A 23,230-nucleotide genomic window follows, 5' to 3' on the forward strand; every position below is an offset into this window, starting at 1 on the left:
TGACTCTGCCCAGAGCCTCCTCTCTAGGCTCTAGTGTGGACTTGCCGGTGTCTGCTTTCTCCTGCGCCCACCATAGGATGCAGCTATGAAGCTAATATGAATTGATAGTGCGGAAAATGCCCATCAGAGATTCTAACACACGGCAGGTACTCGGGAAATGCCACTTGTCCCTCATGCTGTAAATGCATAAAGGACAAAAGAGGACAGGAACATTTCTGATGTCTGCTGGAGGCAGGAAGACCGCGTCCACATAGTCAGAGGAACCTGTGAATGACTGCGCCCCAAATCTTCCATAGTCAGATGCGTTAGCCATGTGTCACTGGCCTCGGCTGTGGCTACATTCTCATGCCTAGGGACGGAAGCTGAAGCAAGGAATTTCTCTGCCCCACACCACCCCCCTCCCCATAAAATCCTGGTGACACCAGGCGGTGACACTGTCCTCTGAGCTGTCACTCTTGCTGCGGTGGGGACCTGCTGAACCTCTGAGAGGCCCTGAACACAATCCCAGGTCCCTCTTCTGCTGCTCATTCCAGCAAGTGTTTAAATGGGTGAGCATTCGGGATATGAAATGTATAGAGAAAAGGATCATCAACACCCATGTCATACCTCCAGGCTTGTAAAATGGAATGTGGCAGGGGACAGTTCCTGGGGACACAGTCTCTGTCTCCGTCCACAGGAAGAATTGCTGCCTTGAATTTAGAGTTTACCATCTCCGTGGATGTATGTACTTTTATATCCCCACAAACTATACTTCCATATTGACTACTTATTGAATAATAAATAAATGTGTGTTTGTGTGTTTGTGTGTGTGTGTGTGTGTGTGTGTGTGTGTGTGTGTGTGTGTGTTGTATGTTGTGGGGGTGGCAAGCAGGATACACATGTGTATGTGGGTCCACACCAGAGGTCAACCTTGGGGGGGGGCGTCTCTCACTGGTATCTGGAACTCTAGCCAGTGTACCCCAAGGATCCATCCATTTCCATATCCCCAACATTTGGATTACACACATATGCTGCCATGCCTGGCTTTTTCCTTGTGTTCTGGGCATCAAACTCTGTGCATCCTTACCTGTGTAGCAAGCCCTTAATTAACTGGCGTGCTTTTCTCGTGTGAGGGCTGGACAGAAGCAGGGACTTTTTACGCTCTGTGATGGGGGAGGGAGGGAGGGAGTGGGTTGCTCAGCCAGGGCGTATCTTTGGCCTTACTCGTTGATCTTCAGAGGTAGTATGGTGTGTGAGTTGCACTCCCACTGTGATTTGAGTTCTCAATGCCCCACATCCCTCTAATTCTGTCTTCACAAATCCTTCCTGCCCACACGTGCCTTGGGTGTTGGATTATCCAGTACAGATCTAGCATACTTCTCCCCACACTCCCTCCAGCTCAGCCCTGCTACCGAATGTGGACAGAAAGGTACTATGTGTGGTCGAGAACTATAGCCCTAACTGTCGAGGTGAAATTTCTAGGAACAATGTGCAGGTCTTAAGTTGTGCCCATTTCTCAGCACTGTGATGAGGTCTGACAGCAGCCCTCTCTTGTCCCCATGAGTCACTGTTTACCCAGTGCGTCCGTGCTGTGTACATTACCCCTCCGTTGGCCACCTAGCTAGCAGCTGTCTCTGTCATGAGACGGCTGGAGTGGGACCATCTCACTTTTATTAAAATAGTTCTTCTTTACTGTGGCCCCAATGGACTGGAATGGTGGTGCTGGCTATCTGACTATTCCAAAGAGAAGATCAAAGACAAGAACAAATTCATCAGTGAGTTGTGAAGACAAAAAGAAAATGTTGCTAGTTTTCGTATCACACCCCAGACTTCAAAAGTTACAGTCCTGCTCACCATGCACTGACATGGGAGGGCGGTGACTTTGAGGGTGGCCAACTGGAACTGAAAAGATGCTCCAAACAATAAGGATGTGCTATGCCAGAAAGCACCAAGCCTCTATGACGACTTCAGCAAGAGCTCTCCTGGGGCCAGAGACACCTCACTGAAAGTAAGGATGATGTTAGAGACTGGACTGCAACTGTAAACATCATGGGAGGGGATGGGCCTGCACACACAGGAAATGGCATGCACAGAGGGCTCGGAGCTGTCTGAGGTTTCAGGCGTCTCTTGGGGGTTGTGACGTTTCTCAACAGAAGTAAGGCATCTGCTGTAGTTTGGAGTTTCATAAATATATAAATGAAATATATTACAATAGTAGCAAAAGATGAGAGTGAATGATACTCATGTAAAGTATTTCATTATATGGGGAAAGGCATAAGATTAATAAAATAAGGATGTGTATTGAAATCCAGTGATCATCAGCTGGGGGGAAAAAGGCAGATAATGGAGAAAGAGACACCGACAACAGATAGCTGTGTTTCTAAAGGTGAATGGTGTTTGGTGAAGTATCAGGAGATACTTGATCAAACAAAAGAATGAAGAAGAGAAACAAAAGAACTGAACATTGCAGAAAAATAACAAGACAGCAGACTTCATCCCAACTGTGCCGATATCTACATTAAACAGGAAGTGACCAGCGTATTTCAACCACAAGTCCGAGAATGCCGAGCTAGAAAAAGCAGCAAGAGGCAGCCTATCAATAACCATGCCGAGTTTCCCTGGCTGTCCATGCAGCTGCGTTTCTCTAGAGGATGAACTGAGGAATGGCCTCAGTTGCAAAGGGTAGGACATCTGTGTTTTAGTTAGGGTTTCCGTTGTGGTGGTAAAACACCTTGGCACAAAAGCACCTCGGGGAGGAAAGGGTTAATTTCCTCTGAGCACTCTCAGGTCTTGGGGGATTCCTGTGATTCCTCACAGCAGGAACTCAAGGAGGAGGCTGCGGCAGGAACTGAAGCAGAGGCTATGGAAGAAAGCTTCTGATGACTTGCTCAGCCTCAGGACCACCTGCTCAGGGGTGGCACTGTCCCCAGTGGACTGGGCCTCCTGACATTAATCAAGAAAATGCCCTACATACTTGCCTCCAGGGTGGAGGCATTTTTCTCTATTGAGGCATTGAGGCTACGCTTCCCAAATAACTCTAGGTATAAAAATAAAAATGAAAAACCAACCAGGATCTGGGACATTCTCTGAAGGCTGGGAGACTACATGCTGCCCTCCGAGGCTGCAGCATCTGAAGATGGCAAACCCAGAGAACAGAGCCTGGGTATTGTGTTTGCTGATGCCTCCCAGGTAAAGCGAGTCTCAGAGCCAAGTGCAAAGCAGTGTGGTGAGGGACACGAGAGCAGGGGTACCCGGAGGTTGAGGACATTGTTAGACCAGCCGTCTACACACGAGTCCATATGGCTCACAAGAGATGCACGGAATACATAATAGCAACAAGCTAAGGGAAAGAATAGAAAATGTGCGTTGTACAAACATTAATCATAAAACTTGGGATAGCAATATTAATATTCCACAAAGTAGACTCCCAAACAAAAACTGTTTACTAGGCAAAGTCTGAAGACCATTATGTCAAAGGCAAGCTATCAATGAAGAAGAAAGCAGAGAGGAAGTTAGACGGTGTTGCCAGCTGAACCACAGTGATCCCCAGGAATCAGCAGTTAGGGGACAGGCAAGGTCAGTGTGTGGGAGGAGATGGGAAACAGCCAAGGTGTCTGTTAGGAGAGCAGTATAAAGGGTTTAACAACAGTAAGCTACCCTTTCTGTTCTATAAAGCTAAAAGGCAAATACTTGCCAACATCAAAGTAAATAGGGGGAAAAGTAAACATTCTGAGTTGAGAATTTTAAAAGAATGAACTGATAAACGTTTGATGAGACTGGATTTTGAGAGTGGAGAGAAAATATAACTTACAGTTATTATCAGTAATGAAAAGAGGATCTTGCTTTGGAGATAAGAGAAAACAAAAGGGATACTGTCCTTTCTAGAAACGAGCTCAGTAATAGACTGGAAAAGCCTTTCTCGAGCAAGCTCTTCATCACTCATCATCTTGACCAACCCTCCATAGATGCCTGAAGAAGCCATGATCTTGTGCATTATAGGCAAGTTATTACCATTCACTTTAGAACTCGATGGTGCAGAGTAACTGCAGAATGTCCTGACCTGTGTGGGTCTCTTTGCCATGCTGCAGCCACAGGCCCCGGAAGTGTTGAGAGCAGTGCTGGGTAAGTGAGGTCCCAGAGCCAACAGCTGTGGAGCATTTGGGAAAAGTCCAGTTCTACAGACGCTCCTTCATAGGGAGCCACGACATTGACAGTGCAGACCTCATGTTGGGTTGTCTCTGTGTGCTGGAGGTTATTTTTACAGGACAAAAAAATATGATGGACATAGCATAACCCTGGGGAGAATTTCCCAGGGGCGACATGGGAAGTGCGTCCTGATGTGCTTATGTGTGCTGTTCCTTCAATGCTTTCGTCAGCAAACATTATCAAAATGCTGCAGCATGACTACGACCTCAGAAAGTCATCCCCAAGTCCACGGGGCCCTGTGACTGATTCTTCCCAGCACCACCCTGCAGATCACCATTCTGCTGCATGCATGGATTTGCTAGGCATCAACACCAACACGTCGATGTGTGGATGGGTGATGCACAGAAGTTGGACTCACTCATCTCACAGCTGTCCGTGCTACACCCATCATCAAGTGTTATGTGTTGCAAAAGGAACACGAGATGTGTGGCTCGAAAATCCCCAGCTTCTAAGTGGGAACACTGGCAGACAGAGAAACCACCGAGGGAAACAGGACATTTTAATAACAGCCTCTTATGTAGGAGTCCCAGCCTCTCGTTTCCCAGGAAGTTAATGTTGCACTGATAATTGAATTTCCAGAGAGCTCATCATCCTATAAAGGTCTGGCTCCCTACTCCTTAGGTTTCCCAGAAGACATAAGGACTCGGCCCCTTAGTGCCAGCTCTCCCAGTGTCAGAACAGGCCCACCATTCCCAGGCCACTGACTCTTTTCAGATTTCTAGATGTTGTGGGTACTTAGAGAAGGGGCACAGAGCGGTGAGGTAGATAACGAAACAGGTGACCAGCTAAAAAGCTGGTATATCAGGGAAGTTCCTAGAGACAAAGGGAGGGAAGGAGAGAGAGAGAGACAGAGACAGAGACAGAGACAGAGAGACAGACAGAGAGAGACAGACAGAGAGAGACAGACAGAGAACTAGCTCCAGAAAATCTTTGTAAAGGAAAAGAAATGGGCTTAGAAGAAAATTTCCCCTGTTCCCATACTTTATTTGGCAGAAGAGAAACACGGTAAAGCCAAGGAACCTTCTCCACACCCCCAACATGCTATTTTTTAAGCTTTCTTTTTAAAGCTCGGTGTTAACATACTATTCCAGTTTTAGTGCTACCAAGAATATTCCAGGCTTTCCTAGTCCATGACCAAGGAACAAGATCACATTTAATTTTAAGTTTAAAGTAACGAGTTTCGTCAGGACATTTTCTTACTTGCATGTAACATGCCTTAGTCATTATGTCCCCTCTATTGTGCTTTCTGATTTTCCTACCCCCCTTTACCCTCTTCCACAGCCCTAACACCCCCACATTGTACTGTGTCCAACTTTCTCCTCCTCCAGCTTCCACATAGGAGGGAACACATGCAATATTTATCTTATTTCACTTACCATTATAATGTCTATTTCTGCCCATTTTCTCGGTCATGATAGCTGTTCTTTACGTAGTTGCATGTATGTACCACATCTTCTGTGCACATCCATCTCTTGGTGGACGTCTGGACTGGTTCCCTCTCCTGCATATCATGAATGGGGCAGCCATAGGCATGGCTGTGCACGTATCCCTTTGCAGGCTGACTGGATCCCTTCGGGTGTTACCCAGGAGTGGGGTAGCTTTGTCACTGGCATCATTGGCAGCTCTTGTCAGGTTTGGGGGGAACTTTGTACTGACTTCCATGGCGGCTTCAGCAGTTAAAGTCCCACTGCGGTGGAGAATGGCTCCTCTTTCCCCACGTGCTCACTGGCATTGGTGATTTTCTTGGGACATAACTATTCTAGCTGTGGTGAGGTGGAATCTCAATGTAATGTCATTTGTGCCTTCCCAGTGGCTGGGGATGTTGGACATTTTTTTGAGTATGTCTTGGTCTTCCATATTTCTTCATTTGTAAAGGTCGTTTGCCTGTTTGTTGAATGAATTATTCATTCTTTGGTGTTTTCTTGTTTCTTTTCTTCACAGATTCTAGATATTAATCTCTTCTCCCACTCTTAGGCTTTCTCTTTGTTCGGTCATTTCCTTTGCTGTGAAGATTTTTAGTTTGATACAACCCCATTAGCCAGTTCTCGTTATTATAGGTCCTCCAGCATTGCTTTGTTTACCCAACATTGCTTTAGACTCCCAGGATATTTTCTGTTTGTGTATTTTAGGATTGTATATTTAGATTTCAACACCCAATCTAATTTTCAGAGAATAGTCTTCGTCCCCAAGGATGCCCCTCCTCCCAGCTATTCTGAAGGACCCTGGGGCTGCTATCTCTGTATGCTCAGGAACAAACTCTGATTTCCCATCCCCACCTCCACTGCTGGGAACTCATGAACTGCCAATCCACAGGACAGAGTTCTGCCAGGTGGTGACTGGTACCTGCTCCATCCCTGCACCTCCTGTGGCCTTGTTGGGGCATACCATTCTTGTCTTTATCTCTTTTACCAAAGCACGTATTATTATTATTTTCTTTCTCATCAAACAACACAGTTGGAATTGTGCCTTTTGATAGAATGTAGACATATTGGAGGTGGTGGAAGAACCGCAGCTTCAGAACGGCTTCCATCCACTGCAAGGGCCCAGACCTGTCCTAGGGCCGGTGACCGGGCCCACCTCAGCCTGGCCTTCCTCCACATGGCCAAGTGAGGCTCCTGTCTTCCTGGGATGACTGAAGGAGGTGGTGCCTGTTCCTCACGCACTTCACAAGAGTCTCCTGAAAGTCTCTTCAGTTCCAGTCACAAGATCCTAGAAGACAGAGCAGGGACTCAAAGAGACCTAGCCCATGAAAGGGTCAGACTATAGGGGTTGTTGACGCCGAGGAGCTCTCAAAGCCAGGAGCCCGAGAAGACCAGTGCAGCTAAGACTGGGCCAGTGGGGGCAGACAGTGAAAGGTGAGGTTGGCCAGGGAGGCAGTGGCCATCCCTGAAGCTGTCTCAAAGCCACGGGGAGGTACCTCGTGTACAGTGACTTGTTATGGGAGGATCTTGAGCAGAGGCAAGAATGGTATGATTTGATCTTAGTTTAAGACTCTGGCAGCCTCCCCCAGAGTGAGTGGAAGTGGAGGTTGAGGGGCAGGTGCTATCCCAGAGGACTTTGCGAGGTCAGATGGTGGTGCAGCCTCTGCTGCTCTCTGGGTTGGGTGTGGATCCGTTTCCAGATATTTGGGGAGGTAAACCAGCACAGTTGGCCGATGAGGCAGGCAGTGATCCAGGGAGGCCTCCAGTTCTTGAGGCCACCGTGGGCTGCTGGGTTCTGATGGGGCAACTATCAAAAGTCTGCACCTTTCCCAGTGTGTAAGTGACATGGTGTTGAGTAGTCCACCTGAAAGCGGTAAGAGCGGGGACCCATGCCATCAAAGTGTTCCAACAGCCTGGTGTCCCCCGCCCAATCCCAACCAGGCCTCCTGTCACACCGATTTTCATGCAGGATTAGTGTTTTTCATTAGAATTTCGACCCAAACAGCTGCTGGGATAAACAGGTGGTGTTTCATTCATTGGCTCAGCCTTTCAAGAAACAGCTTGTCAGCGCGGCTAACAATAGGACCTCTAGGATCCAGTCTCATCCCTGCCACTGGCTAGTTAGGAGACCTTGGACAGGTTCCCGGGGCTGGGGCTTTTGTGGATTCAGTGTCCTTAGCTGTGGAACTGAAGGGCCATCACAAGGCTTGAGTGCCTGGGGACATCATGTCTTCAGGACTCAGCAGAGCCTGTCTGTGGAGAGCTCCTAGCCGGTGTGTGCAGAGGCAGCATCTCTCTCTCTTGCCCAAGTTTTATCTCTCTGATACAGGGACAAGAGCACCCACATTGAGAGGTTATCGGGAGGCAAAATCAGCATCTTTGAGATGGGCTTGGTGTACCATGTTCCCCAGGAATGTTAGTCTCTTCCGACTTGAAGGCTCTTTCTCCTGCATAGTGCTACTGCAGAGCTAGGAACATATATGTGGGCATCTCACCCTCCAGAGAGAGTAGTCTGCAAGAGTCCACATGGCTCCAGATGCCACTCCAGCTCTCTCCCATCCTCTGTCCCACTTCCTCTTCCTGGCCCCACCTTCTCCTTGCCCAAACAGAGGAACAGCACACAGGCGTCAGCCACCAACGGATCCTGCTTGTATGGAAAGTATGGATCCCATGTGTTTTTTTGCTTTCGAAGCTGACTGCGCTGTTTCCTTTGGCACGGTTTCCTTTGGCATCGTTTGCTTGGATTCCTCCCAGCTTCATCCCTAGGGTGGCCTTTCCCTGCTTTCTACCGGTTCCTTGGTGCTCATCACTCTCTGGCTCACATAAGCCATTTGCGTCTTCACCTGTGTGGCTGTGTGTCCCATTAGGAGCAGGAACGTTTTAAGGCTCGTTTCCAATGTAGAAAGAAAGCTTTGTCCACATTACCAAAGAGGGAAATCTTAAAAGCAAGTGGAGATCCTACTCTAGCTGTGGATGACCCCGGGTGGATAATGTAACACAAAGACTTGCCCACTGTGGATTTGGGGAGCTATTGGAGCAACACAGCACACACATGGAAAGCAAACTGGTGCGTATAACTGTTACCAGCAAGGTGAAAATATTCTCATGAGGCTAACAAGATACTTTTGTGTTTCAGGGAACAGATCCGGCAAGGCCTAGAAGAACTCCAGAAAGTTCTGCCAGGAGGAGACACTTACATGCATGAAGGATTTGAAAGGGTAATTTCAAGACAGTTTTAAACTCTCTAGTGTAAAGCATCGCATTGGAATATCAGCGTAGAGATGGCTGGTGAGATGAAGCGTGTGTGTTAAGGGGACTAATAATGCCCAGTGATAAGAGAGCACAGTTTCCCCCCATAAGCTCACTGATAACTACCTTCAAATGCACTAAGGGAATGCATTTTCCTCCTTAACTGATACCCCCAAAGGGTATGTTAGCCGGTACTTAGATGTTACTCGGGAACTGTGCCACACACACAAGTCCCCTCAGTTCCTAAAATGTCCTTCGTGGCTGGCAGCCGCAATGGCCGAGATGGAATTTCAGTACCTTTGGCTTTAAGGGAAATCTTTCCAAGACTCTGAGAAGATCTCCACCCATGTCAACAGTTAGCTGACTCAAGCGTGAGAATCACTTTACCTGAATATCAGCACTGGCATTTTGAGTGAGCCCTGGGCAAGTCACATGAAGACTAGAGACAGCCCTGGCTGGGGACGAGCCGCAGCTCCTCAGACCTCCATGCATGCTGCTAGACTGGCAAGCGGTGCTGTGTGGCTAATGGTCTAATGACTTCTCCGTGTGTTTTTCAGGCCAGTGAGCAGATTTACTATGAAAACAGTCAAGGTAAGATTGTCACATAAAGCCACACTATGAAGGGTCTCATCTCTCCATGTTTGTTTCTGAAAGAGACTTTTTATACTTCAAAGTACATGTGTGACATGGTCCATAAATCCTGTACATTCATTTTATCACAAAGAAGGAATATGGAGGCGAGCCTAGAAAAGTGGCTTATATCAAGTCAAATTCTACCATGCTGTGCCAGGAAACATTATATAAAAACAATTAAGATCCCATTATGGCTGCAATCTATAATTTACATGAATAGTTTTGCATGATGAATTCATTAAATTTATAAATACTTGGATGGACTAGTAAAGTCTTGGATTTTTGTGTCAGATTTAATTGTCCTGTCTCTCTCTGAGCTCCTGTGGTTGAATCTGATATTTAGATCAAGTGTGACTTAAATGTCCCTTCACTTAACTATAAATGCATGAAATATGCTTAATAAAGTCCTCAGAAAGAGAAATATAATAATTATCATATTCTGGTTACTATTTGTCTCCTTCATGGAGAGCATTCCAGTATGTCACACTTGTCTCTTCGATGAGATTCCCTATAACTGTAGGGACTTTCCTCCTAATAACCACTTCCTGTTTGATTGTAATTAAACCGCTACAAATAGGGTAGGCCCAAACTTGCCGAGCAAAATCAATTATAAGTGCTATTACTGGAAATCTAAATAACATTGGAAGAATTCCAAACGATTTTGCCAACAGCTGTAACACTTCTGGGCAGCTAGTAAATTCTGATAAATATTATGTTTTGGCAAACTGTCTTCCAAGTGTGGTGTATGTGGTCAGCTATGGCATTCAAGAAGGACCAGTGCAGTCCAAGTGCGGAATTTGCCCCAGGCCTGGTGACTGTTGGTCATTGGAGCTGTTTGCCGTGACTGACTGGTTCAGCAGCCATGGCACTAGGTCGGCCTATGTGTTGAGATGAGGCTGAGAAATCCTGAAGTCTGACCCCACAAAACTCATGCTGGAGTCACTTCCACATCCCAAAACAAGATCGGCAATTCTCACTGTGTTCATGTTCAGTGATCGAACTTATAAAAAATAAAATCTTAGGGATGAGTGGGGGTGTCCTGGGGTACAGGACAAGTGAGGAGGTCTCTGTGGGGATGCCCTGGGGTACAGTACAAGTGAGGGGTCTCTGCTGTTTTTGAACAGGATACAGGACAGCGAGTGTCATCATAGCACTGACGGATGGAGAACTGCATGAAGATCTCTTCTTCTACTCAGAGAGGGAGGTGAGCAGCAGCCACTGTGTCTCGGTGTGGAAAGGGAACCGGGCATGCAGCTCAGAGCTAGAGTGTGTAGTGTGTACCTGACATGTGCGAGGAGGCCAGGGCCTTTCTCTGACCTGACCCCGCTCTGTATTCAGGCAAAACAATAGTCATTCTTGGTAAAACCTGAATGGGAGTGTTTCATATGTAAAAATAATCATAATAATTCATTTTAAAGTGAATTTTCATGTCTCACACATGGCAAATGTTTTCCTCCTTTCAAAAAACATCTACTGTGCCTTTATTGAAGGTACTGTATTACTTTAGCAGCTTAAAAAGTGTCATATATCAGTTTTAAACAAGATCATGGTCTTTGGTACCAATTTTCTTCCTTTTTCCTTCATATGTCCTACTAAAATAATAGAGGAGAAAGGGCTTCTTGAGGTACATAAGAGCCAGTCAACCAGGGTGACATTCAGATTCTCAGTCGAGCCGAGCAGTGGTGGTGCACGCCTTTAATCCTAGCAGTTGGGAGGCAGAGGCAGGCAGTTCTCTGTGAGTTCGAGGCCAGCCTGGTCTACAGAGTGAGATTCTGGACAGCCAGTGCTACAAAGAGAAACCCTGTCTTGAAAAACAAACAAACAAACAAACAAACAAACAAACAAACAAACAAGCAACAACAACAACAAAAGCAAAACAAAACAGATTCTCGGTCCAGGAAACGGAGCTGTGCAGAGGCGGGGAGCACTCTTTCTAGTCTCCTTTAGTTCTCCTTCCCTTCCCTTTTCTAAGGTTTGTCTTTACTGTATCTTTAAAAGGATTTTAAAAAACATTTATTTTCTGTGGATGAGTATTTTGTCTGCATGTATGTATATGCACTGTGTTTGTGCCTGGTGCCTGTGGAAATCCAAACAGGATGCCAGATCCTCTGGAACTGGAGTTAGAAAGGTTGTGAACCACCATGTGAGTGTGGGTGCCCTCAGAGGCCAAAGACATTGAATGCCCTTGGAGCTGGAGTCCCAACTGGTTGTGAGCTGTCTGATGTGGGTGTTGGGAATCAGATCGGGATCCTCTGGAAGAGCATAGCACACTCTTAACTGGTGAGCCATCTTTCCAAACTTCCTTTCCATTTCTTTATGCTTTCAAAAATCATTCCCCAAGAGGAGGGACTCCCAAGGCCTCACCCCCTAGCTCAGGAGCCATTGGTGGTTGATGGCTGTTTGGAGAGGAAGTTATTTTTCTTCAGAGGTGTGGTCACTGGTAGGTGGCCTAGGTCCTGGTGGATGAGCCCACAGATAGACTGAAGTCTTACTACAGACACAGGCTCGCTCAGGCCGAGGCAGAAATTCACAAGGAAGGACAGAGATACAAAGTGGGGGTGGGGCAGAAGCTGGAGACATAAATGGCAGCATGGCAATTCCCTGGATCTTTTGACCACTGTTTAGTTTAAATTGAACTCCATCCACAAGTGTGAAGTAGTGTGTTTGCTCATTCTGAGCTTGGACTTGGCTACGCTCTAGAGACACACGAGAGACGCGGCACAGTTGCTGGGCTCTTCCATGAAACGCTTTCCTTTCTCGCTTCTCCCATGAGCGCAGGCTTGGCATGGGAAACGCAAGCTAACATGACAGCGGCCCTGAGAATCTGGGGAGGGATACGTTTCTGTATCTAAAGTTAACACTATGTGATGGAATGTGAAGCGGCTTATTTAGGCACAGAATAACTGTCAAATAAAGTAAAAGCCCTAATAAGGAAAGAATTGAAATAAAACGAATGATGAGCATGAGGAGCTTAGAGCAGACGTTAGCTGGAAGCAATTTTAGGTATGGCACATACAGACTTGGAAAGCGCTCAGCGCCCCGATGCCAACAGAAGAAAGCATTCCCAGAGAAGATACAAAGACCATGAACCCTCCCTTCTCCATGACTCCCCAGAAGGCCCTGCTGGAGGAGAGGCATCCTGGAGTTGATGGAGATGAGGTGAGGGCTAGACTGTGTGTAGATGTAACCAACCGTCTTATTAAATAAGAAACACAGAAACAATGTAAAAGAGAGAGCCGAGAAGTCAGAGCTCAGAGCTAAAATCTCACCCTTCCTCCTGCTGTCCCAGCTTCGCGAAAAAGAGACCTACTTCCTGTCGGTTCGTTTTTTTATAGTATGTTGTTCTGCCTTCTCATTGGTTGTAAACCCAAACACATGACTGCCTCGTCACTGTCTGAATGTACAGCCCCCTAGGTCTTAAAGGCATATGTCTCCAATGCTGGCTATATCCCTGAACACACAGAGATCTTATGGGATTAAAGGCATGTGCCACCACCGCCACACTCTTGCTATGGCTCTAATAGCTCTGACCCCCAGACAACTTTATTTATTAACATACAATCAAAATAATAATTCAGTACAATTAGATTACCACCACAACTGTGTCTCTAGGTTCATTGTATTCTGAACGCAGCAGGAAATATTTCCAACACAAAGAGGAAAAGATCTGTGCTGTCCCTTCTCAAGTCAGTGTGGGCAACAAGTAGGTTTGACTTCTCCTAAAGGGAGGAATTACAACTCAAATCAGGATGCCTATATTGGGCACTTTGTTCGTATTGTTTGTTATTTGTTGAGCGCCTGCTCCATGTGCCGAGGAGTTCCTGTGTTCTAGCCTGAAACACAGGAAATCTGGAAAACAAATACCAAAGCAAATCAAAATACCTTTAATAAGTCAAATGTAACATTAAGCCCAAACCTGGGTATTTCTCTGTATGTTGCCTTCTCAGTGTAGAAAAGATCCTGGCAACCTATTCAAATATGGACTTACCCACCATCAAGCTGCTTTGCTCCATGGCAGTAGAAAGGTCTGATTCATAAAGATGCTGAGTATAGGAGCATCACAGTACCAGTGAGCTCTGCACAGATGACCATAGTTAATTCCCCAGACACTTTACAGTGAAGCCAAGCATCCACCCAGGGATATCTGATGCCAAAGGCCACATGCTTTTGTCATACTGTGTTGTCACCCACCCCAAAAGAAAGTATGCCGATAAATCCTACTTATAGCAAAGGTGGACATTTTTTTTCTGGGTGTGTCATGAGGTTTATCTGCCCCTGTCATTCTCCTTCCTCCCACATCCTTCCAGAGCTGTCTGTCACTGAAGTCTGCTTTGGTGGGTGTCCCCTAAGCTAACCACTGCCCTCTGGTCCACACACTTTACATAAGCCTTTGAGGGTCACTAGGGTTTGGGCTCGAGACTGCTCCTTCACCATGTCATCTGCCACAAAGCAGGTGCTCAGGAAACACTTCATGGTTGACAGCAGTCTTGAAATCAAGAGGGAGATACTTGCTTCTCCCTCTCTCTTTAATCTCCTTTGTCTCCTCACACAGGCTAACAGATCCCGAGACCTTGGTGCCATTGTTTACTGTGTTGGTGTGAAAGATTTCAATGAAACTCAGGTATGAGCCTGGATCTCCTCCTGTTTGGAAATGTGCTGAGCTCAGGAGTGATGGACAAGAAGTTCATTCAGCGTAGAGGGGCATCTGTGGAATGCATACTCCTCAATAGGATGTTTCTCTGGGAAGCTAAGCAAGAAGAAACTGAGCTGTATGGAGAATTTGACATCATCTTTTGAGGTTTCTGGGGTCCTAGCATAGACCATCCAGGACACATCTCTTTTGTTTAACTTTCTAGGTAACAGTAAGTCACCAAGGTGTCAACACGGGTCTCAATTCATTTAGAAAACTTTCTAAAATTTTTAATTTGACAAGTACAATCTTCTTTTTCAAGTGACAGATGTTCTTTTTTGCTTATTAAAAATGTAATACGTCTTTTCAGTATAAAAATGTAGGAATAGTTGGAGAAGTGTGTCCAGAAGTAGAAACCTGCTAACATCCTAAATAAGACTTCATCCATGTGGCTCATTGTTGCTTTTGTTACAGTGGCACAGTATTCTTAATAAGTTACTGAGTGAATAAAATAGGATTGCAAAGCAGTGAGAACAGTACCTGCCCACTTTTAGAACAAATGCACAAGTATTTGCATTGAAAAAGTACAACAGTCTATACACACCCAACAGTCTACACATACCCAACAGTCTACACACACCCAACAGTCTATGCATACCCAATTGTCAATAAGAACAAACTACAGATACATAGGTCGAGATCTCTCATGAACAGACCTTGTTTTTCGTTCATTTTAACTTTTATATTTTTCCTAAGTTTTTTATAATGAGTATGTTACTTTTGCAGTCACTAAAAACAATGAAAAACTATTTTAACACTGGCATGGCCTCTGTGGCAGTCCCAGAACTGTGAATGTTGAGGGTCCCTGGTCAGTGCTCCTTGTCTTCCGTCTCCTGCTTCCTGAAGCAGAGAAAGCAATGGGCCCATCCCTTGTGGCATTTGGGGTGAAAGGTGGGACCCCTTTCACCAGCCTGCTGCCACAAGAATGTCTGAATTTGGTTCTGAAGTTGCTTTGAGAGGATTCAAGTCTGTTTGATTTAGATAAAATCACCAGCAGATATTTGGGTGGGAAACAAGCCGGTGGCCCCCAAATCTACAAATACATCACCCCCCACAATCCGAGTGTTCATCCAGCTGAACAGTCTTGCCTCTGCTCCCAAGAATGAAAAAATTCAAACAAATGCTGTGCTGCTGCCACCCTCAGCCTGCTGCAGGGGGTCCCTGGCCAGCCTGTCACTGCTGAGGGCCGTCAGTGAGGAGGCCCTGAGCCTGGTGAAGGCTCCAGATTCCTCTGGGTTCTGACAGAGGTACCCCAGCCCCATGCAGTACAATAGTGACTTCCCTGAGTCTCCCACGTCCATGCCTGACACATCTCTGTACGTGTTTGTGTGTCTGTCTGTTCTCAGCTGGCTCGGATTGCAGACAGTAAGGACCATGTGTTTCCTGTGAATGATGGCTTCCAGGCCCTTCAAGGCATCATCCACTCAGTGAGTACAGGCTTCTTCTGAAAGGCCAATCTGCAGTTAAGAATGATCTCTCTCTCTCTCTCTCTCTCTCTCTCTCTCTCTCTCTCTCTCTCTCTCTCTCTCTCTCTCTCTCCCTCTCCCTCTCCTTCCCTCTCTCCCTCTCCCTCTCCTTCCCTCTCTCCCTCTCCCTCCCTCCTCTCCCCTCTCCTCCCCGCTCTCCCCTCTCCTCCCCCCCTCCCCTCTCCTCCCCCTCCTCTCTCTCCCTGAACCTTCTGCCCTCCCCCGCCACGCAGGGTCTGTTGTTTCTCTGCTTGAAAGAACATTCCTTCACATATCTTTTTGTCTGCTATGTCCTAGGTCTGCCTGCAGCCTTTCAAATACATTTCTTTTCTTTCTCTTTTGCCAACTCCATCCTACAAGTTGAAGAGGACCCTGCCCTGGTAGCAAGCCAAACCACAGGCAGTCTCTGCTCTCAGAGTCTGCACTTGGCTGATTCCCAGCCTACCCAGCCATGACTAAACAGAACGGCTCCCAGAGACATGACACCCTGTTTTGTAAAAAGCATCTAACTCATAAATTACAGATTAAACACTTACAAAGCAAAAGTCAGGTAAGAGTTCCACTTGAGGTTCCAGTCAGCTCTGAGATCATTCCCAAACACTCCACTATAGTCAGCCAAGGTGGATCCCAAACCCTGTGCACCAGGAATGCTTTCAGAACATTGATGTCTATAAGCAGAAGTTTTGAGAATTATAAAAAATTATAAAAACAGGCTGGGAATGCCTGTCTTAAATATGTGTAGATCTACTCTACTGAAAAAGTAGGAAGAATTAGGAAAATGAAGGGATGTCGGACACAGCTATTAATCCACGAGGGAGGGACTTCCTGCATGTCGGGATGGGCCAGCAGGATGGCTCAGTAGGTAAAGGTGGTTGCTGCCAAACCTGACTACCTGAGTTCAATCCCCAGAGAACTCACATGGTGGAAGCAGAACCAGTTCCTTCTAACTGTCCTGTCAACTCTGTGCATGTGTGTAAACATTTCTGGGGTCACTGTGGCACGCTTGGTAATATAAGACCAGAGCTAAAGCACCACATCAAACAGCAGCCTAGCACCACAAGACATTAGCAGCAGAATTCGGGTTGAGCTGGATGCTGTGGGAGCTGTGCGGGAGGGGGCGGTTCTTGAGGAGGTGGGTTGGCCTGGATTGCTGAAAAACCCTGAAGGAGGTGGGTGACACAGAAGAGAAGTAGCTTGATTTCAACCTCTTTCCCAGAGGCTGGAGAAGAGGGGAGATATCCAGGGGGTGTTGATGACAGAGCTGACTGTGGGTAGTTTCCAGGGTGATGGATGATACGCCAGCACATTGGCCTGGACCAAATCTGCGAAAGCCTCAAAGGGTTTTAACTGCACTTGTAGGCAGTGGGTGGGGTCACCGAAACACTTTTTATTTTAGTTTAAATTAGCATGTAATAATTGTACATTTCTGGGGTCTAAGGTAAGATGGCCCGATCTATTTGCTGAGTTCTAACCAAGCCCAGCCCTGCTTGGTTTCTGATATCACAGGAGACCAGGCACACTCCGTGTGGGATGGCCACAGAGATGCGGTGTCTCAGTACAGACACACAACTGTAGACATGTGATATCTCAGTACAGACACACAACTGTAGACACGGGATGTCTCAGTACAGACACACAACTGTAGACATGTGATGTCTCAGTACAGACACACAACTGTAGACACGTGATGTCTCAGTACAGACACACAACTGTAGACACGTGATGTCTCAGTACAGACACACAATGTGCACTGATCAAACAGGTAATTAGCATCCCCGTTACCACATCAGTTCTTCGTGTTGGGGTCTTTGAGCTCCTCTCTGTCCATGCATGTACGTAGGAGCATGGAGACACCAGAGACAGTGGCCCAATCAGAGACCCACACCAGGACAGCTTCTGGACAGGGCGGCATTCCTTTCCCTGTTAAACCTCTCAGGAGGCTTTGAGAAAGACCCATGCCCAGGGTCCTTCAAGAGTCAGTTCTTACACAAATAATTGGTACTTTTATCTGTGTGAATCAGTCTTGTCCTTGAATATTTCAGCATTAACAGCTCACCCGAACACAATGTGAGCCAGGGTGTTTGTAAAACTGCCCCCAGCCCCAAACTGAAATAGTTCCAAGAGTGTGTTACAAGTTCTAGCAGGACAGTGTCCCCATTGCAGACCTCAGTCTCCATGAACTTGAACTGCATGGCGGCGTTCTTAGACGCTTTTATCTGGGAGTTAAGTCAGTTTTGATCTTGCCAGGACTGGAAACCCATGTTTATGGCTGTTGTGAACTGGTTTGCTTAGACAGAGAAAGAGACAAGTATGGCGGGGCTCATCCTTCTCAAGTCAGACAGAAATAATTACGGCCTAAGAGCTGGCTGCCTGCTTTTAAGAGGTGGGTTCTGTTCCTTTGCCAGTATCAGAAACAAAAGCCATCATTTCCCCGACCCGAGGCATCCACTCCCGCTCATTCCCATTGCCAGCCTGTGGCTAGATCTCTTCTTGTAATAAAATAGGACTGACTGGACTTAATTATCTAAAATAAGATTTCAGAGAAGCTTCTGATGGCTCAAACAGGTCACAAAGGTTTCTGCATTTTTGAGCCCCAAATAAAGGTGCAAGGGCTAATACTGATTCATCAATCAAATGCTCACTGAGAGGCCACGGAGGCGGGGGGAGGGGGGGGCTCACAAGTGCCAGCCTGGCATTTGTGAAGCCCTGGAGCATTGTCCCCTACCAAAAAAAGAAAAGAAAATGCTGCTTGGAAACCTCTTATTGTAGATATTGACCATTTAGTTATACATGAAGCAGAAAGTGACCCTGTCCCAACAAGGCAGGAAATTGATGGGAGAGACCCATAAAAAACAAATAATATATGAAGCTAAGTTGTAACAAATGGTAATGAAGAAATAGCATATGCCTCAGGTGAAGATTGAAGTGGGCGGCAGTGATCCAGGCTCCTTTAAGAAGGTAACCTGGAAGGTGAAATGTAGCTGTTCTTGACGTGCAGGCTTGGAACTGCCAAGCACACGGTCCTGAGATGGGGCCCGGGCGATGTGTAAGGTAGAGGTTGTCGGATGAGATGAAGCAGCAGGCAGCCTTGAAGGCCATGATGCTTGCTCTAAGATAGCCATGTGCAGAGGCTGGAAATAGAGCAGCCATTTCCCAAGGCTCAGGAAAGGAAGTCATGGTGGCATCTTACCCACAATCCCCTGGGAGATGACTACTCAGACGACAAGGTCTGTGCCTGGATGAGGAAGAAGAGATGTCACTGGCTGTTGAGCTCCCCGGGGGCCTTTATTCTCTCTGGAGAATCACCTCTTATCCTGAGTTACAGGCCAGGCCAGGGATCCACAGGCAGATTGGACAAACTGCCATACCTGGTGCTCATATAGCGGGCCAGGGAACTTGAACCCAGCGGTGTCTCCAGAAGCCCCGCCTTCCCCATCTAGGGAAGCAGAGTAGACACTGGATGCCCAGGAGCTCTTTGCCCAGGTGACAGTCATCCCCAGGTCCTCTGATGCCCAATTTGGTCATTTCAACACCCTTCAAGCTTCCTAATACTTACAGGAAGTACTTACCTGCCCAAGTTGCAGACTCTGTTGGGTCCGTCTGGGGGAGAGAAAGGGCAGGTGGAGGTCAGCAGTTGGAGTAAACATACTTTAACAAATGCCTCTTTTCCCCACTTACTCCATTTTAAAATCCTACCATTGCCATACAGAACAAGCTTGGTTGCCATTTGCAGATGAGGAAGCTGATGCCCAGGTAATATTCCCACAGTGACAGAGCTCGTGGGCAGGGGGAGCACACAGCTCTTCCTCTCTCTGTGACTTTAAGAAAGTAAAAATAAAAGCCACTCTGTGCAGTCACCGGGCTGATCATGTCATTCGACCCTCACTGGAACCATTCAATAAATTGGATGTTGTGTGGTTGAAAAGGTTTGGTAAATTGACCAGGACCACACATATCAGCAAGTGAGGAGCAATTCAGGAGATGCTGCTGGTGTCTACTCAGGAGAATGATCCCCCAGCTCTGCTGAGCTGTGTAAGCCAGAAACAGCTCCATTTCAGAGAGGGAGACTTTGAAGACCAAACACAGGAAATGTCTCAACACAACTCACATGGTTACACAAAGGTAACAAAATCCACGTGTCCCAATCTTGGAGCACACTGGTTGGGTGGGGAGTCCTTTGCCTTGTACCACTGGGTTAGAAGTACCTCCATAAGGTCAACTGGTATTCGGTGGCTCATGAGAAGGGGACAGTTTGACAATTAGACTTTGGGGTCCTTCAGGCAGGCATTCCTCCGAAGCTATTATTTCTTCCGTGGGTTTTAGACAGCCGCAACTCTGCGTAGCTTCTGAGGTCAGGCACATTTGGATGACACGGCTAAAGACATGAGCTATTACTTCTATTCAGTGTGTTTAAAAGTCCCAAAGTAATAAGATTCCCATGTCCTGAAGATGGCAGAGCGGGGCCGTTCAGGTGGAGAGGAAGCCTCACGCCTAGGCAAGACCCACCTTCACACTGTTCCCGCTTGCTATTTCAGAAGATGACGGTACATTCTAAAGGAAGCGCCCACTCCATGCTCTTCTCTCGCTGTGGTTCGTTGGGGAATTTCCACTGACCACCGCTTGAATTTATCCTGACTTTCCAATGAAACTGTGATGCAATGATCTGACCATGCTCAGTTTGCCTTTGCAGAAATTCTGTGGGCAGTGACACCGGAAGGTGCGTGAGGGCTGGATTCAGATAACACTGAAATGGGCTGGCAGCTTTGATTCCTGACGCTTGGCCCAATTACCGTGCTCTCTTGTCCCCAGCTGTCCCCACTTACTGCGGTTGAGGGCAGTGTCTGGTTATGGGAATGGGAGCCCAGCCACTGGTTCCTTGCCATCTGCACCCCAGAGGTTCCCCTCCAATCGATGTTTAAGAGTGTGCCTGACTTCCTATTAATGGGCACTTGAGTCAGCGCATATGGCCTGTGTGTGTTTGATCAACAGTAAACGAGTGTTGAGCAAATGTTGGCAGGAACCTCCTCTTGGGAAATCTGTAGGATCAGCAAACCGGGGACACATCTGCCCCATAAGTATATTTAAACTTATTTTTATTTATGGCAACCAGACCCTGTGCTGATTTCTCCCTTCTGTTCATAGGAAGGCAGAAGAGATGTTAACTCCCCCCCGCCCCGCACCCCCCAAGTTCTGGCCTGGAGCCTAGCAAACCATGACAAGAGGAAGAGTTTGCCTTCCAAGCCCTGACCAGGAACTAAGGGTTTCTCTCAGAGTCCACAGTGCAGCCCTGCAGTCCCCATGTCCTGCTTCACAGAGCTCAGACCACTTTCCAGAGCAAGCATCTCCACAGCAGTAGCCTTTCCTTAAGCCAGCTCGTTTCTCATCTTCAGAACCACCTCCCTTGTGGGGCCCCATCCAGCTCCCGTCTCAACCCCAAGGCACTGTGGAGTCCCTTCCTGGAGACTGTCCAGGTGTCTCCTGCAGCCTGAGATCGCCCCTCCCGGAACCCCAGTAGCAGCCATTCTGAGAGCCTCTCTTGGATCTTTTCCCTACCATAAAGCAGCCCCTCCCTCCACAGATGCGGAATTGTGGGGCCCAGAGGCTGCCCATCTTTCTGGTCTTACATATTTACCCATTATAAAGCTGCCCAGAGGACTGCGCGGCATTCGTGACCCATGGGAGACCCACACTGACCCACAGATGGACATTTTGTAGCTGAGCAAAATACCCTCAGCCCTTCCCCTACCCTCACTTCCAATACTGCAGCTGTAAGAGACAAGAGACAAGAGACAAGAGCATTCTCGGCTCTGTTCATACTGGCAGGCTGGAATACGAAGTAAAAATAGAGTCAAACTGTAGTTGCTGGAGTAGAGCAGAAAGTCTTTTTAAAAAAAATCACGTGCCTCAGCAGTCACTAATTACAGTGAGGCTCTGTGGACTTTGGGGCCAGGCATTACTCCTGCTATTGTTCTGATTCTGCTTATTAAAAAGCCCCAAGTCACAGATTCCCACAGCTGCAGAGGCTACCGGAGCCTTCTCAAAAAGTTGCAGCTCCCTCCCTGGCCCTGCAGTTCCCTCTCTCTAGGAAACAGCAGCTGTGATTTCATAGAAAAATGGCTTCTGAAAAGCAAGCTTGTTATACTAGTGTGGTGCTCCAAGGGGCGCGGGTGGGGGGTAAAAATGTTCTCCTACTGAGCAAACCAGAATCCAGTGGTCACAGCTCTCTGCGCTTTCCTCCTGAAAACATGGTGGGAACATGGTTTAGTGGGAAAGCAGTGTCCTCAGTTTCCCAAGCTTGCCCTGTCTGCCTTCAGACCAGACAACCACCGGCCATGCAAATTATAAAGAATGACATGCTTATGCAGGCTGGGGATATGTCCCAAAACTTTCACATGTCAAAGTTTATGCTTTCTTTATTTGGAATATAGTATCAGAGCAAATAAAATCACTGTGTCCCAGAAAGATGCATGTGAAATACTCAGCATTTATTTTAAAGGCTGACATGGACCTTGGCCCATTTCCATTTGGAGGGGTTGTTGTTGTTTCTTTCTCTCTCTCTCTCTCTCTCTCTCTCTCTCTCTCTCTCTCTCTCTCTCTCTCTCTCTTTCTTTTTCAAGACAGGGTGTTTCTCTGTGTAGCTTTGTGCCTTTCCTGGAACTCTCTGTAGCCCAGGCTGGCCTCGAACTCACGGAGATCCACCTGGCTCTGCCTCCCGAGTGCTGGGATTAAAGACGTGTGCCACCACCGCCCGTCCCCTTTCTGTTGTTAACAGATGTGTGGCCATTGGTTTAAAGTGTGAGGCGGAATTTGGCAAGGAATAGTGTCTGACTTTGTTACTATTTAACTGTAAATTACAGATTGAATCGTCTGAGCTCACAGGATGATCTAGAAAACATGAGTGAACCAGTTGCATGGCCCAGGCTGTCGGGATCTTTCTAAAAGCAAAGGGTCCCAGGCTTATCCAACATGCCTTCTGCCATCAGCTGTGACATTGTATGGCCCTTCTAGGGAAGCCGGAGTCCCACCCTCTAAACATAGACCTCTGTGGGTTTTCCCAAGCAAAGACGGCAAGGTCTTTCAAAAGCAAGCTACCCTAGATTGAACCACCTACAACATTATGATTTGAAGATTATCCATTAAAGAGATGGAGATGGCAAAGCAGTCCTCCTGGGAAGGCAGTCCCAGACTGGGAGGTGCTTAGTAAGCCATGGTGTAGACAATGGCCTTGTATTCAGAAGGCCCAGGAATTATACAGATAAAGAAAGCAGAGCACAGGACTAGGGTGCTGTATTCAGGGCACACAGAAAGTGTTTCTTGAATTCACTTTTTCAGTCTAATAAATACTTAGTCCCTACTGTGTGTCAGGTTAGTCTTTGTGAATACAGTGGTGGGTAAGAACAGATCCAGTCTTCACTCATGTAGAGCATACAGTCGGAAGGGCAGCGGCCCGTTAGAAACCAGCGTACTTATAAAGTGTGATAGTCCTTGAAGGAGAGCAGCTGATCTGAATTGTGGGTAGACACAGATTTCTTCATGCTCCGGTCACCCGGACTCGCTGGCAGGGATTCTACTGTTTCTGGAGAGTA

General features: G+C 47.0%; 1 protein-coding gene across 3 annotated transcripts in view; it reads left to right on the forward strand.

The window, feature by feature from the left end:
• Positions 1–23,230, forward strand: part of Antxr1 (ANTXR cell adhesion molecule 1) — a 203,823-nt gene that overhangs the window by 50,296 nt on the left and 130,297 nt on the right. For all 3 annotated transcript variants that reach the window (XM_076567149.1, XM_076567150.1, XM_076567148.1), the window contains 5 exons: positions 8,743–8,824; positions 9,413–9,446; positions 10,613–10,692; positions 14,041–14,109; positions 15,525–15,605. In XM_076567149.1, coding sequence (XP_076423264.1) covers positions 8,743–8,824; positions 9,413–9,446; positions 10,613–10,692; positions 14,041–14,109; positions 15,525–15,605 — 346 coding nt within the window. The remainder of the gene's footprint in view (positions 1–8,742; positions 8,825–9,412; positions 9,447–10,612; positions 10,693–14,040; positions 14,110–15,524; positions 15,606–23,230) is intronic.

This window comes from Peromyscus maniculatus, chromosome 3 (genome assembly GCF_049852395.1).
Source record: "Peromyscus maniculatus bairdii isolate BWxNUB_F1_BW_parent chromosome 3, HU_Pman_BW_mat_3.1, whole genome shotgun sequence".
NCBI classification, from domain to species: Eukaryota; Metazoa; Chordata; class Mammalia; order Rodentia; family Cricetidae; genus Peromyscus; species Peromyscus maniculatus.